Source organism: Gopherus evgoodei, chromosome 17 (genome assembly GCF_007399415.2).
Source record: "Gopherus evgoodei ecotype Sinaloan lineage chromosome 17, rGopEvg1_v1.p, whole genome shotgun sequence".
NCBI classification, from domain to species: domain Eukaryota; kingdom Metazoa; phylum Chordata; order Testudines; family Testudinidae; genus Gopherus; species Gopherus evgoodei.
The window spans coordinates 4,710,684-4,724,130 of record NC_044338.1 but is presented as its reverse complement, the minus strand read 5'-3'; the positions used below and the strand labels follow the sequence as shown (position 1 = coordinate 4,724,130).

Sequence of the window (13,447 nt, the reverse complement as noted above, 5' to 3'; positions counted from 1 at the left end):
TGGATAGGCATCATACTGGGTTTAGTTCCGAATCTCTCTGGTAATGAGATACAAGGGAGTTCAAAGAAGAGCAAATGAAACAATTAAAGGGCTACAGGGCTTGACTGCCTAGGAAAGATGGAAAGAACTTGCATAGGTGTAACTTGGCTTAAGCAGCAACCAGCAGGAGGATATTAGAACCATCTCAGACTATCTGCAGGGTGTCCATGACACAAAGGAAGAAGAATTATTTAGTCCAGCACAAGGTGCTGACATTAGAAGCAATGGGATGCTATTCAGCAAAGGCAAAACGTTCCTGATGCTGAGATCTATTCAGCTGTGGAATAGTTCCCTGGTGGGATGCAGACGAAGCCCTATTGATTGGATGACTGGACCAAACTTTAGCAATGCAATTGTAAGGAACAGTCTTGCTCCAACTAATGAGGAAGGAATTTATGACTTGAGAGGGGGGCCCTCCCATTCCTATGAAGCGTCACATTTCAGGGACTAACGACTATTGGGGGAAAAGCCCACCAGGTTGTGTGGTGGAGAGAAGGGAGGTGTGTACCCAAAAATGCTATAAAACTAATTACAAGGGAGTCTGTGAGCTTTAAGTCCCTACATTTATCAGCATTACTGCTCCCAAGATAATCTGCTCATGGATTTTGTGCCAGGCTGATCACAGGAGCCATGAAAAGACTGCTAGGGGATTGGCTGGATTAGCTCGCCCTCAGAGAAAGCACAGTTTCGGTAACCTTCTTCAGAAATGGGGTTTTTTAAATGCACTATAAAAGATGGGTCCCTGTTCTGCTGCTGCTTTAATTCCTCCCTGCATTGGAACTAATTTTTAAGGCCTTGAAAAGCAACAAGTGAAGCTGTGCATTTAGAGCCCCATGCAAAATGTCCGTACATGACTCCTCAGAAGGAATGGAGAGAATTTACTGCAATTTCAGCAAAGTATTACCAAAGATCTCTTCAGCAGGTAGAGGCTCAGGCGCTCTTGCCTCTGTTTGTAATCTAATTATAGCACGTCAAGGGCTTTTGGGGGGTGAGATAATGCTACATTCTGAATCAGCTGCACGCTGCAAGCTGACATGTAGGTGCATTAGTATATCCATTGCACACCCACAGATTTTTTACAGCTGCAATGCCTGATTTTCCTCGGCTTGGATTGGTGTAAATCAGGAATAAATCCATGGAAGTTAATGGCGTTACGTGTAATCCAGCCCAAGAGTTTACTAGTGATGACTGAAGACCTGATTCCTCTCTCCACAGCAGCTGTGATTACAGTCAGAACAGTAACACCCTAGACATCTAGACTGCTTCTCATCCAGACAGGAACCCCAAGCCCTTTCCAGACTGAAGTATAAAGGGAGATCTCTCCCGGGCAACCGTGACCGCTGCACTGCATGGTCTCACATTACTCACTGCAGGTCAGCGGTGGAGAAAGGAGCGAGAACACAGTTTGCATATGACACTGCAACTAACACGTTTGCCTTGGTGAAAGGTGTCAGAGGACTTCTGGGGACAGATCCTGCAAAGTGCTGAGTGTGCCCTCTACACCTTGATGACAATAAGTAGTCAGGGCCTTAAGGTGGGACTCATCATTGGTCTAACTGCTCCTGTTGAAGTCAATACGAGTTTTAGCATTGAGTCCAAAGGGAGGAAGAGTTAGGCTGAAATGTAGTGCCCTTCAGACTATCCTAGGGAATGGGTTCCGCATGGATTCAGAGGACAGGACCCTCCACTGATTACCAACCTCCCCTTTCTTCAACACCTGGGCTTTCCATGCAGGTCTCCCATCTCTGGATTGCCCCTGATTTACTCCACTGAGCTAGTGAGCTCTGGTAAGGTCAGAGCCCAAGGTGGGCTGACTGCAGGCTCTTGGGTACAGGAGGAAACATTTCAATTCAGGCAGCGCATGCCTTCAAGCAAACAGGAGCAGCATTTACCGCATAGGCAGGGGTCCTTTCCTGCCCATGGGAATGGATTCTACTCCTTTCAGCCACGAAGGATGTTTTGCTGTTGACTTCAGTGGAATCAGCAGTGAGAAAGTAACAAAACTCTTCAAGCTTCCACCTGTTCCCATCTCAGAAGATTTTTGTTTTTGCTTGTTTTCCCAAAAAACACTTAAGCCTACAGGCTTAATGAGTATTTCTCCATTTTCCAGACCAGGATAATGGCGAACCTCTGACGGACTCCTGCCCGCTGAGCCCATTCTTTGTGTAGCCAGATGATGGAGTGCTCCTAGGTCTTCTATCTTCTCAAACTAGGAGTGTTCACTTATCTACTCAGAACAGTTCAGAGAGGCAATTATGTTTTACAGTACTAAATGGTCCCTGATGTCATGAGCAATTACACTTTCAGCAATTTCAATTTAGAAATGGCCTTCAAATTTCTCTCTCACTCTCTCTTTTTAATGAAATTCAGCACTGCAATTAACAACCAAAAAAATTGCCTTTAGTGTTAAATATAAAGATGAAAAACTTAGCAAGCACTTGGGCTTTGGAATATCTGAGCGATGAGTGAACAGATCAGTCATGGAGCAGCTGGTAAGAGAAGGTCCCTACACACATGCAATGTGACTCACCGCCACAGTACAACAGCAGTGCTGCTGCTAAGGGGCCAGAGGAGATGCTCGCCACCGTTCACAGAGGTCACCTCTTCTCAGCATTAAGAGACATTCCGAGAAGAGATGCTTTTGAAGCCATGGAGTTTTACTGCTGAGCAACAAGAGAATAACTGCAAAGGAGAGGAAATTATCCTGCAGAGACGTAGGGAAGAGGAAATCTTTGATAGCTACAAGCTGATATAAACCAAATCAAGTGACTGGTCTGCCAGGAGCTGCTGTGGGAATTCAGTCTCTACAAGACAAATGAGAGTTGAGGGCACTCAGCACCTGGCAGCCCATAGGGCCTGTTCCTGTAGCGCCCTCAACTCCCTTTAACGCCAGCTCTCTGCAGGATCATCAGGCAGACGCAATCACAACTGTGACTCTCCTTCCTGGGTGCACATCCTGCTACCCTGGCCATTTTGTTTTCCAGTACTGGACCTACGTGGCATTTGGAAGACCAGATCCTTGGGAAGTATCTTGCTGGCAGCACAGTTGTGGTCTCGGTGTACGCAGATGCAATTTAACAGCTATTTTTGGTGGACTAATTAAATATAGCACTATGCTTAATGATCACTCGTGATATTGCTGCAGGCATGCTTAACGAAGAGCACGTGCAAAAAGCTGAGAAGGGGGAAAGGAGGAAGCTGCATTGCCTAGGCCTGCCTGGAAGCTTCCTGAAGCTGGTGAGAGTCTTCTATCGACTCCAGTAGGCTTCGGCTCATGGCCAATGGGAGTAAAATCCATGGCTTGGGAGATGCTTATCTCCAGTCAGTAAGTTTGATTAAAGAATCCCCTCTGACCCATGGCTGCCTCTGCTGCTACTAGCAATTGCCTTGGAAAGGAGCTTGTCTGGAGCATTGGTCTCCTGCTCAGCCCTCACGGAAGGAGATGGGATAAAAGGTTAACAAATGGCATGCTGCAGGGGGTGGGAAGAGCCAGTCCATGCAAAACTAGGCCTATTATTAAGATGCTGCCACATGGCCCATTCATTAGCCTGAACTGCTTGAGGCTACTGGCCATATGGTTCTTTTCTGTGGCACACCTGCGCTCAGACCTTTGCAGCAGCCAGGCGGAGGAATCTGGACAGACAGGAGCACTATGTGCAGACTGCCCCCGGAGATCCTACCTGAGCCTCCCCTCCTGGGGTCTCAGGAGGAGGATTCGGAATCGGGGAGACAGGACACAAGCTAGATTGCTCCCTCGCCCCTGCCACTTTGTGAAGGCAGATAACATCAGGCTTCCCCAAACTCCAGTCTTAGCTAGTGTGACAAATCGGGATAGAGGGTGGGGAGTAACTGATGCCTATATAAGACAAAGCCCCAAATATTGGGATTGTCCCTATAAAATTGGGACATCTGGTCACCCTAGCCTTAGCTCACACAGCAGATGTGCTGGGGCAAATTCAACCCTGGTGTAAGTGAAGGTACCTCCCACTGTCTTACATGGTAATAGCACCTGGTTTCTCTGGGGGCTGAGTTTGGCTCACGGATTGTAAATCAGCTGGGGACATGTCAAGACAGAAGATGTAGCTGGTACACAGAAAGGAAGAATGGTCTAGTGGTGAAAGCACTAGCCTATGACTTAGGAGACCCAAGTCCTTGCCCACCACAAACTGGCTGAGCGACCTTTGACAAGGCTATGCGTACACTACAGGCATAGATGCTGCCTACATCGATGCAAGGGGTTTTCTCCTCTGAGAGGGGGTAACTAGGTTGACAGAAGAATTCTTCCATCAACCTAGCTGCATCTACAGTGCAGTTTAGGTGACTTAACTACATCACACAGGACGTAACACTTTTCCACAGCCCTGAGTAATATAACTAGGTCGACCTAAGTTTTAGGTGTGGACCAGGCTCAAGTCTCTCTCTGCCTCAGTTCCCTTCTGTACACTGGGGATAATATCACTGCCCTACCTCATGAGGTGTTGAGAGGAGAAATGCATTCAAGATCCTTGAGGGGACCACTTAGGAATCTGGGGCAAAATCAGTACTTGGTCCTGCTAGAGAAGGCAGGGGCTGGACTTGATGACCTTTCAAGGTCCCTTCCAGTTCTAGGAGATAGGATATCTCCATTATATTATTATTAAAAAGATTGTGAGGTGCTCAGACACAAAAATAATGGGGGCAAAATAAGCACCTCAGGTAGATGGGAATTCCAGCCTGGTCCCAGCATAACAGTTCTCTACCAGGAAATAGTCTGATTAGCTTAGCCAAAATCCGTTCACCTCTGAGCTGTTTTGCTGAACACTTCTCACAGTAGCTACAGCGCCAACAAATGCCCCCTGAAAACTGCAGCAAGAACACCTCAGAAAGGAATGACACCCTACACCCAAAGAAAAGCTCTCAGTCCACAGGCTACTAGAGCTCGTGGTGAACTACATGTGCACAGATCACATTCCGCACCACTGAAATGCAGCCACCACTTGGCGTGGAACATGGCAGCTTTCCAACAAAATGCAGCAACACTGCACTGTGTCTCAGGATAAGTAGTAAAGAAGAATAGTTCGTCCCATATAAATGCCTTTCAATCAGTAAAATATCTCAAGCAAAACTGCAAGGGGACTTCCGAGTCTGATTGGTTGGTTACTCCAGCTGGAATCTGGCCAACCCACTAGTTTTAACACCTCTCTACTTGAAAAGGGGATCACAAGCGCTTTACTGCACTTAGACCTTGGATTTAGCATCTCACCTGTGCATATAAAACACCTCCACTGACTTTATGGGCTGCTGGCAAGTTGGACTTGATACAATGTAAATAAAATTACTAAAATATTACCCAGACACCTGTTGAAATCAATGGCAATTTGTGTAGTAAAAATATTCTTTTTGCATAATCTGGATTGCAAAGACAAATGAAAGGTTATTAATAGCAGCAGCAACATATGCTAAGGAGCTGCTTTGCGGATGTAAATATCCTGATCATCTCCAAACTGTGTTTTCTCCCCCTTGCTTATTCCCAGCATCTTTATTAGCAACTCTGTGTTGTCTGCTAACATTGTCATGTCATCTGCAAATTCTGCATCCCTTGGTACTTTTGTTCTTATCACCACCTTTAAACAGCTGGTAATGAATATCTTCATTATGACTTTGGCTGCTTAATGATTTTCTTCACCCAAAGTAAGTGTCTTCCTAAGAAACCTCTCTCAGTGAATCACTTGTAGCAGATGTCACAAGATGCAATACATCAGGATAGGCCTGCGATCTGAGCTAGAAATAACATATCCTACAGCTGATATTTATAACACTATCACGGCTGTGCTGCGCGGAAGCAGAATTCTTCTGCAGGGCCTTGCAGGTCAGTTTCCTGTTGGAGGAGTTTGGGTATATTCTAAATGTAATTTCCTTCGATTACACATACACACCCACCATGAGACAGAGGCAGGCACAAGCAGCGTCCGTCTCCTCTTCCAGAAATCTCAACCCACCTGCCAATGCCCATGTTCCCAGGAAACAACCTCATCCCAAGAACTGCCTTCAAAGATGAAATTCTGAGCAAACTCGGCGGTATCTGCCACAGCTTGTCTCTGGCAAAGACCAGCGTATCACGAACTACCACCACCACAGCACTTCTTCAAAAACTAAACGCTCACTCACACACTGTGAAAAAGAATGATTAAACTATGTGTAACAGTGCCCTCCGGTGACCCCGGCCTTAACAATACTGAGAGTCACAGTGCTCCTATAATGCTTACCTATATTGTACTCATATGGCACTTTTCGTCAGAGGATCCCAAAGCACTTGACTAAGGTAGCTAGGCATTATCATGCTTGTTTTACAGGTGGGGAACTGCAACAGACAGAGGATAAGGGACTTGCCCAAATTCACGGACAGTCAGTGATGGTGTCACAAACAGAACCCAGTTTCCCTGGCTCCCAGCCCTATGCCTCAAACACAACCCCATGCTGCTAAGATTGGCTTACTTCATATGTAAACAAAGATATCATTAGTGTTTGACAGACCGTCTGGGAATAACCAATTACTCTGGACTAGCGAGCTGATTGTGCAGCAAAAGGAAACATGAGCAACAGCCGTAACAATGTGAATGCAGCCCTGAAAGATGATCTGGCATAATTTCCCTAAGAACAGCAAATACTATAGCATTAAGTAATAATATCTGATCGTAAAATCCATGCACATGCACTCTTTGCAGTGTATTATAAAGGAAACAGAGTAGAAGATAGTTTTTCGATCTGTTTTGCTGTCTAAACTTCTGTTGGTGCCCAGACATCGTGGTAATGGGTACAATACACAGACTTGTTTCACTGGAAGGTTGCAGGCTACAGGGAAGTAGATGATAGAACTGTGATGTTCCAATAAATCTATAGTGTATTCCTTCCCAACTAGCAAAAAGACATTATGCTACAGTTACTTCTGAGCCGATAAAATGCACCAACTGTGATTTTTTGGGTGTTTGCCTTTTTTTCCCCCCAGTCACTACCCCCTAACTCTTTCTTCTCCTCAATTTGCATAAATATTTTGACACCTCATTAGCAGCTCAATTATGAACAATGAAAACCATCTGATGAAAACAAACTCAGTGGAACAAAGGGTTGTACTTCTCAAAGTCTCAGGCAGATTTTGAATCATGCGTAGCAAGCAACCTGAGTACAGGAATAAAAATCCGTCATGTTCCATTGACACTGTTACCCCACAGTGAGAGATGGACACAGCACCCCCTAAACATGCACAAGCTCATCTGGGAAGTATCATTATCTCTGCAAAACAGTATAGGCACAGGGAGGTGGAGTGCCTTATCCAAAGTCACAAGGAAGCTCAAAGCAGTGATGAAACCAAAGAATTTTGCTTGACTCCTAGTTCATGGCTCCCTTCCACCCCTAGGCTGACAGACAATATAAGGGCCACTGATGACAATCAGCATTTCCACTCGAGGCTTAAAGCCCACTTCTTGGCAATGTTAGGCTGTTGGTGTGCTGAGCCCACTGCTGAGCATGCTGACCAATGTTGTCTCCATGTTTTCCTTTGCTCCCCTGTTTGTTTCCATCTCTTGTAAGCTGTCTGGGGCAGAGACTTTGTACTCTGCGTTTGTACAGCCCCTAGCATTGCAAAATGGGGTCCTGGGCCATGACTGGGGCTCCTACAGGCTATAATAATAGTTCTGTGGCCCTCAGAGTATAATTGTCTAGTGCTGTTCCTCCCTCCAGCTGGTCTGGTGTGCCACCAACTACCCCACTGGGAGAGATTTCTCCTTTGGCGTTTACTTTCTAGCTTCATCCCTTTGATCCATCAGGGACTTTATTTCTCAGTCACAGCCCCTTCACTGGCTTCTCCGGCCTTTGCATCAACTTTTCCCTGTGGCCAGAGCACAGGGCAAGGGGGCAGAAGACGTGGCCTGGGCTTTGCTGTTTCCTTCTCTGTTTCTCAGCGTCCTCATCTGTAGGCCAGGGATCGTGCCCACTTGCCCGTCACCCTTGTTCGCAAAGCGCTTGGTGATCCAAAGATAACAGATATTGCAGAAGGACCAAGTGTCATTATAGTATTATAAAGGACCTTGCAAGTGCCCCCCGCCCCAACCAGCATCTCCAGTCATGTATGTGATGGTAAGGGCTGGCTCCACACTACTCCCATCTCTCCTGAAGTTACCCTGATATCTCCCCCTCATTACCCACTCCGCTGGTCCCCTCCAGTCCTGCTCGCTCACTGCAGCTCTCGCAGACAGCGATCAACAGGCTGATTATCTCTCGCTGGTCTGTAGAGACTGGAGTTGTTTTCTTCAGCTCCTCCGAAATCTTCCACAACTCCCCGAAGAGCTGCTGTAACCAGGCCACGGCTCTATTCCCCTTCACTGCAATCTGCGTCTGCTCCCTCCTCTAGGGGCTCTCTCCCTGGTCTATTCCTCCTTGTTCTCTGCCAGTCAGGGCACAGCCCAGGCTGAGCCTTCAGCCCCTCTCTCCTGGTGGAGAAGACCCAGTGCAGCAGGTCCTGGCCCACATGCACCATCTCCGACAGCTGGAAATTCCAGTCCCAGGGGGTTTCTCTCTGCACCCCTAAACCTTGTGTCTGCATCACTCCCTCGAAAGAATCCTCCTTCCTCTTTGCTCCTTATGGTTTTGATTTAGCAAAGCACCAGAATTAAACACACTGTTCTGCTCTTAAAAGCAATGATGCAGACAGCGGGTTTTCTCCCTGCATTCTCTAAGCCTTTAGAGGTTTAGAAGAATCTCTAGGAAGGAGAAGAGATGTAGACATTTTTAAGAGAGTAACTGAAGGTTTCTGCCTCCTGGGCTGAAACCCTGGTGGAGTCCTTACTCAGTCTTTCTCCCCTTCTTACTCAGGCAAAAAACTCCCCCAACCTCAGGAAGAGTTTGCCTTAGGCTGCACTCCTCTGGAAGAAGGGGAGTTGCCTGCTACGGAAGCAGATGGTTTGAAGGGGGTGTCTAGGAAATAGAAGGTTAGAGTAGATTACTGATGGCATTTTAAAATGGGATTGAACTGAGGGCTGGAACCACCACTGTAAGGAGCAAACCCACACTGTCCAGAGAATGGACCAGGTGGGAACTAGCAGGTCCTTCTAGAATGTTTTTCTATGATCACATTGGAGACATTCCTATATTGGTGGCAAGGTTGGGGGTCAGGCCAGAAGGCTGAACAGGTCTGTTCCATTTCTTTCTTCTCTCTGAACTGATTCTACAACAGAGATTTAGTGGGGGGGGGGCAACTTGCTGATCCACTTGGCCACCTCCTGCCTCCTCCAATCCCCCTGCTGTTACCTCTGAAACTATTGGGGGGCAGGGTTGGGAAACACCCCAGTGTCAAAGGGGAATGATCAAACTGAGAAGAGCAAAAAAGAAAGGTGGCGATGAAATAACATCAGGCTAGAGAAGGTAATCAAACATTTGAAGACTTCAATAACTCAGACATAGATTAGGGGTTTGTTATAGAAGTGTATGGGTAGGGTTCTGTGGCCTGCTTTGTGCAGGGGGTTGAACTAGATGATCACATTGGTCCCTTCTGACCCTAGAATCTGAGTCTATGAGTCTAAACTGGAAAGGAGACTCTGGGCTACTCCAGAACAAGGCTGAAGGGAGTTACTACCCCCTGAAGGGTGGGTAAATTTCATTATTCCCATTTCACAGGTAGGGAAACTTAGGCACAGATTGGTGAAGTGACTTGCCTAAGCTCACACAGTGAATCGTTGGCCAAGCTAAGCATTGGAGCCACATCACCTGACCAGGCATTACCACAGCATCATCCTTCCCCTCCAGACTGTGCCAATACCCACAGTTCGTACCCAGCAAAGGCTGAGTGCTGTTACCCATCACTGGGAGTATTTCCTTGGAGCTAGGTGAGAAGTGCCACCATAGGGAGAGCTCTGCGAATCCTCTCTGCAGGAGATAATGTCTAGTAAGAGACATTTCCCTGAGTTCGTGCAGGATTCCTGCAGGGCAAGACTTGCATTTCAACAAGAGAGGCTGAGTGCAAGATGTGATCAGCAGCCTGTATCTACCTGATGCATCACTAGCATTGCTTTGTCATGGTCAGCAAGGAATCTCACAAGCCAGGAGGCAAGCTCTTGATACTGACGTCCACGTGGGGCAGTGACCTTGCCGGTCCGCTGGGCTGAGTAGACGATTCCTGACATCTCTTCACTCAGATCATCCAGGACTTGGCGAGATGCTGTCTCAGTGGTAATGTTATTTCCCTGGAAAAGCCTGTAGAAAGTCCAATCAACTGGGAAGGGTTCTGACCTTCACAACCCCAGGGTCCCTGTATTGTATCTTGCATGGACATCCAGTTCACAGCACTTACTGCTCCAGGAGTAAAGGCACCAATGCTTCTAAATCATCACTGTTATTTCTATGCCAAGACGTTAATCTAGGTGCAGAGGGGCATTCCAGATTCATGCATCAGTCAGTGGAGATGTGAGGTTAACGCACCGGACTTACCCTCAGGAGCTGTGTCTCCAAATCCTGGCTCTGACACCGACTTCCTGCGGGACCTTGGCCAGTCCCTCAACCTCACTGTGCCTCAGTTTCCAATCTCTTAAATAGGGATAATAATCCTTCCTTCACCTGTCTTTTCTATTTAGATTGTAAACTCTGAGGGGGAGGGGCTGTTCCTTACTGTGTGTATGTAGAGTTCCTGCCACAATGCAGCCCCGAACTCAGCTGGGTCAGTTAGGTGCTGCTGTCATACAAATAACCACCAAGCATTAACTGCTCTGTCGCAAGCAGGAAGAGCTTATTAGTTCTTGCATCTTTATTAGTGGAAAAATAACCACATCTGGCAAACCAGCATCAGCAGTTTTGCTGCCACCTGTTATACTGTAAGAAACATATTTTTAACTTTAGCTGCAACAAGACAAACACCAGCTGGCCCACTGGAAACCAGTTTAATTGATTCCATGGTGTTGATGAGAAGGACCGGGATGGGCTTAGTCCTCCCAAATGACTACTGAATGGGAGTGGGAAGTGGGTTTTAGAGCCCAAAGTCTAACATCCTGAAATCCTAGCAGCTGACCTCCCAGTAGCCAAGGAAAGAGATGCAGAGCCCCTTAGCACTTTGTTCCTGCATGCATCTCTGCCCTCGCCACTAAATGCTCCAATTTCTATTGTCAGGATGAACAAGGATGACCCGATAATTAGAGCAGCAAATAACCCAAATCCAGCTAAAGTTGTTATTAACAGTTTGGCTGGGAGCTCAGCTGAATATTGCACTTATGTCACTTGCAGACCAGAATGGTTCAGCAAGACAGCGCCCAAGCAGAGGGCACGTGCCACCAAACTCAGGTTACAAGGCCACAAAGACAGAAAAGAGTAATTTGGGGTTAACACATGCTCAGAGCCACCAAAGCCCAAATTCTGCCACTTTGCCAGCAGTTTGGATCTCTGGATTCATACCAGGCAGATTCTGATCTCAGAAGTGGCTGTATAATTTCCAGGGTAACTGCAGTGGCTTCAGGGGAGTTACGCCAGGGTGATCAGGATCTGGCTCACATGTCTGCAGCCTGAGTTTAGCCAGCTACAGGCAGGGAAGCATAGAAACAACAATAGAGGGCTATGACATTTCTCAAAGAGAAGACCACATCCTTCTCAAGGTGGGACCCTAAAAAGCATCTGCAGCTTCCTGGGGGTCCTCCTTTCCTGGAAGCGAGGCTCAGCACTGCCGGGCAATATCAGCTCTTAACCAGTCTCCTTCCCCAATCATCTCCTTGTTTCAAACTTTGGGCCTGATCCTGAAACTCCCATGGGCTTCAACACCTGGCAGTATCGGCACCCCCTGTTCATTAACTACAGGCAGCTGCTGATCCAGCCACCCCGTTCAACGCAGCAGAACATCCACGGCTCTAAAAGCGGCTGGGGAGGGGTTAATGTAGCCGCAAACACCCGCATGTAATAAACCGCTGCCTTCTGCACGGGAAACGCTTGGCGTGCTCCACCCGTGCCCCTGGGGCTCCCGCTCCGGAGCCGCACGAGGGGGGCTGGCCGGACACTCACTAGGCAGCGGCCCCTCGGGAACAGAGACCCCCGGCCCGCGAGCCTGGAGAGCCCGACCCACGGCGAGCGGAGCCCCCGCCCCGGCCAGGCAGAGCCGCCGCAAGTGGTGGCTCTTTGCGGCGGGGCCGGGGGCGGCGCGGTCCCTGCCGGGGGCTCTCCAGGCGGGCTGCGAGCCCGGGGCCCGGCCACTTGGCAACTTACTGCAGTCGTCGGACTCGGAGCCCTCGGCGTCCGCCGCCTCCTCCTCGGCCGGGCGCGGGGCCGGCTGCGCGGCGGGGCCGCTGGCGCCGTACGCCCCGAAGAGCCGGTCCACGTCCTCGTCCTCGTCGCGGGGCGGCTCGGCGGGGCTGAGGGGCGGGCGGCTGGCGGCGGCGGGGCGGCTGGCGGCGGGCAGGCCGCGCGGGAAGCGGGGGAAGTAGTCGGAGATCTGCTTGATGGGCTTGATGGGGCCGGGGCAGACGTCGATGGCCATGTGCTCCTGGATGCTGATGGTCGCTCTCTCCCCCTTGCGGAGTGTCATGCGGGCGGGCGGGACGCGCCCCCCGGCGAGCGGCGGCGGCGGCGGCGGCGGAGGAGAGGCGGCCGGGCGGGCTCCCGGGGGCAGCTCGGGCGGGCGCTCTCGCCGCTGCCGCCCTGGCAGACAGTGCCCGCGCGCGGGGGAGAGGAGCCGGCTCCGAGGCGGGGGGTGGGCAGGCGGGTGATGTCACCGGCTCGCCGCCAAGCGCTGCACCGGAATGCGGGCTGGGGCAGGTGTGCAGCCCGCCCCTCCGCCGGGGGCCCGGCCCGCGGCCCCTCCCGCGCCCAGCGGAGCCCGCATCTCTGGCTGGAGCAGTCCTGCCTCGCCTTCCCCTGCGGCCGAGCCGGCGCCGCCAACGCAGCCCCCTGGCCGGGGCTAGGCAGCAGGGAGCCCCGCTCCGGAGCCGGGCCGGGCAGCGCGGGGCAGGAGCCCTTCGCGCCCCTCTTGCCGCCTCAGCACCTAGGCGAGGTACCGGGGGCCTGAAGGGAAACTAGGTTTCCTTACGGAGAAACCGCAGATCAGCCCCAGGACGCGGAGCCAGAGGAGCCCTGATTTTCCCAAGGCCCCAGAGGGAGTGAGGTCCCCGCAGGCCTGGGCTCACTAGCGGCCTTCTGGGCGCCTATACACACCTTCTTCAGACAAGCTGTGCGGGGTAAGTGCCCCGGAAACCTCGCTGCTGAGAAGCGTTCAGGATTGTCCTGGAGTCACAGGGCAACCACCATCCACAAAAGCCTAACTGACCTGCTACAAGTTCGAGCCTCCCCCTCTCCTGAAAGCCAAACCTGCCCTTGATGCTTTGGGGATGACATCAGAACTTCCCCTCCTTGCCCCCATTGCCTGCTCTCTGGGGGGGGTCCCTTTTCTAGGCTGTTCTGGCCTGCA

General features: G+C 50.0%; 1 protein-coding gene across 1 annotated transcript in view; it reads right to left on the bottom strand.

The window, feature by feature from the left end:
- DOC2B (double C2 domain beta) overlaps positions 1 to 12,582 on the bottom strand; it is a 142,114-nt gene extending 129,532 nt beyond the window's left edge. The window contains exon 1 of the mRNA XM_030536656.1: positions 12,250 to 12,582. Coding sequence (XP_030392516.1) covers positions 12,250 to 12,568 — 319 coding nt within the window. The 5' untranslated portion in view covers positions 12,569 to 12,582. The remainder of the gene's footprint in view (positions 1 to 12,249) is intronic.
- Between the last annotated feature and the right edge of the window lie 865 nt (positions 12,583 to 13,447).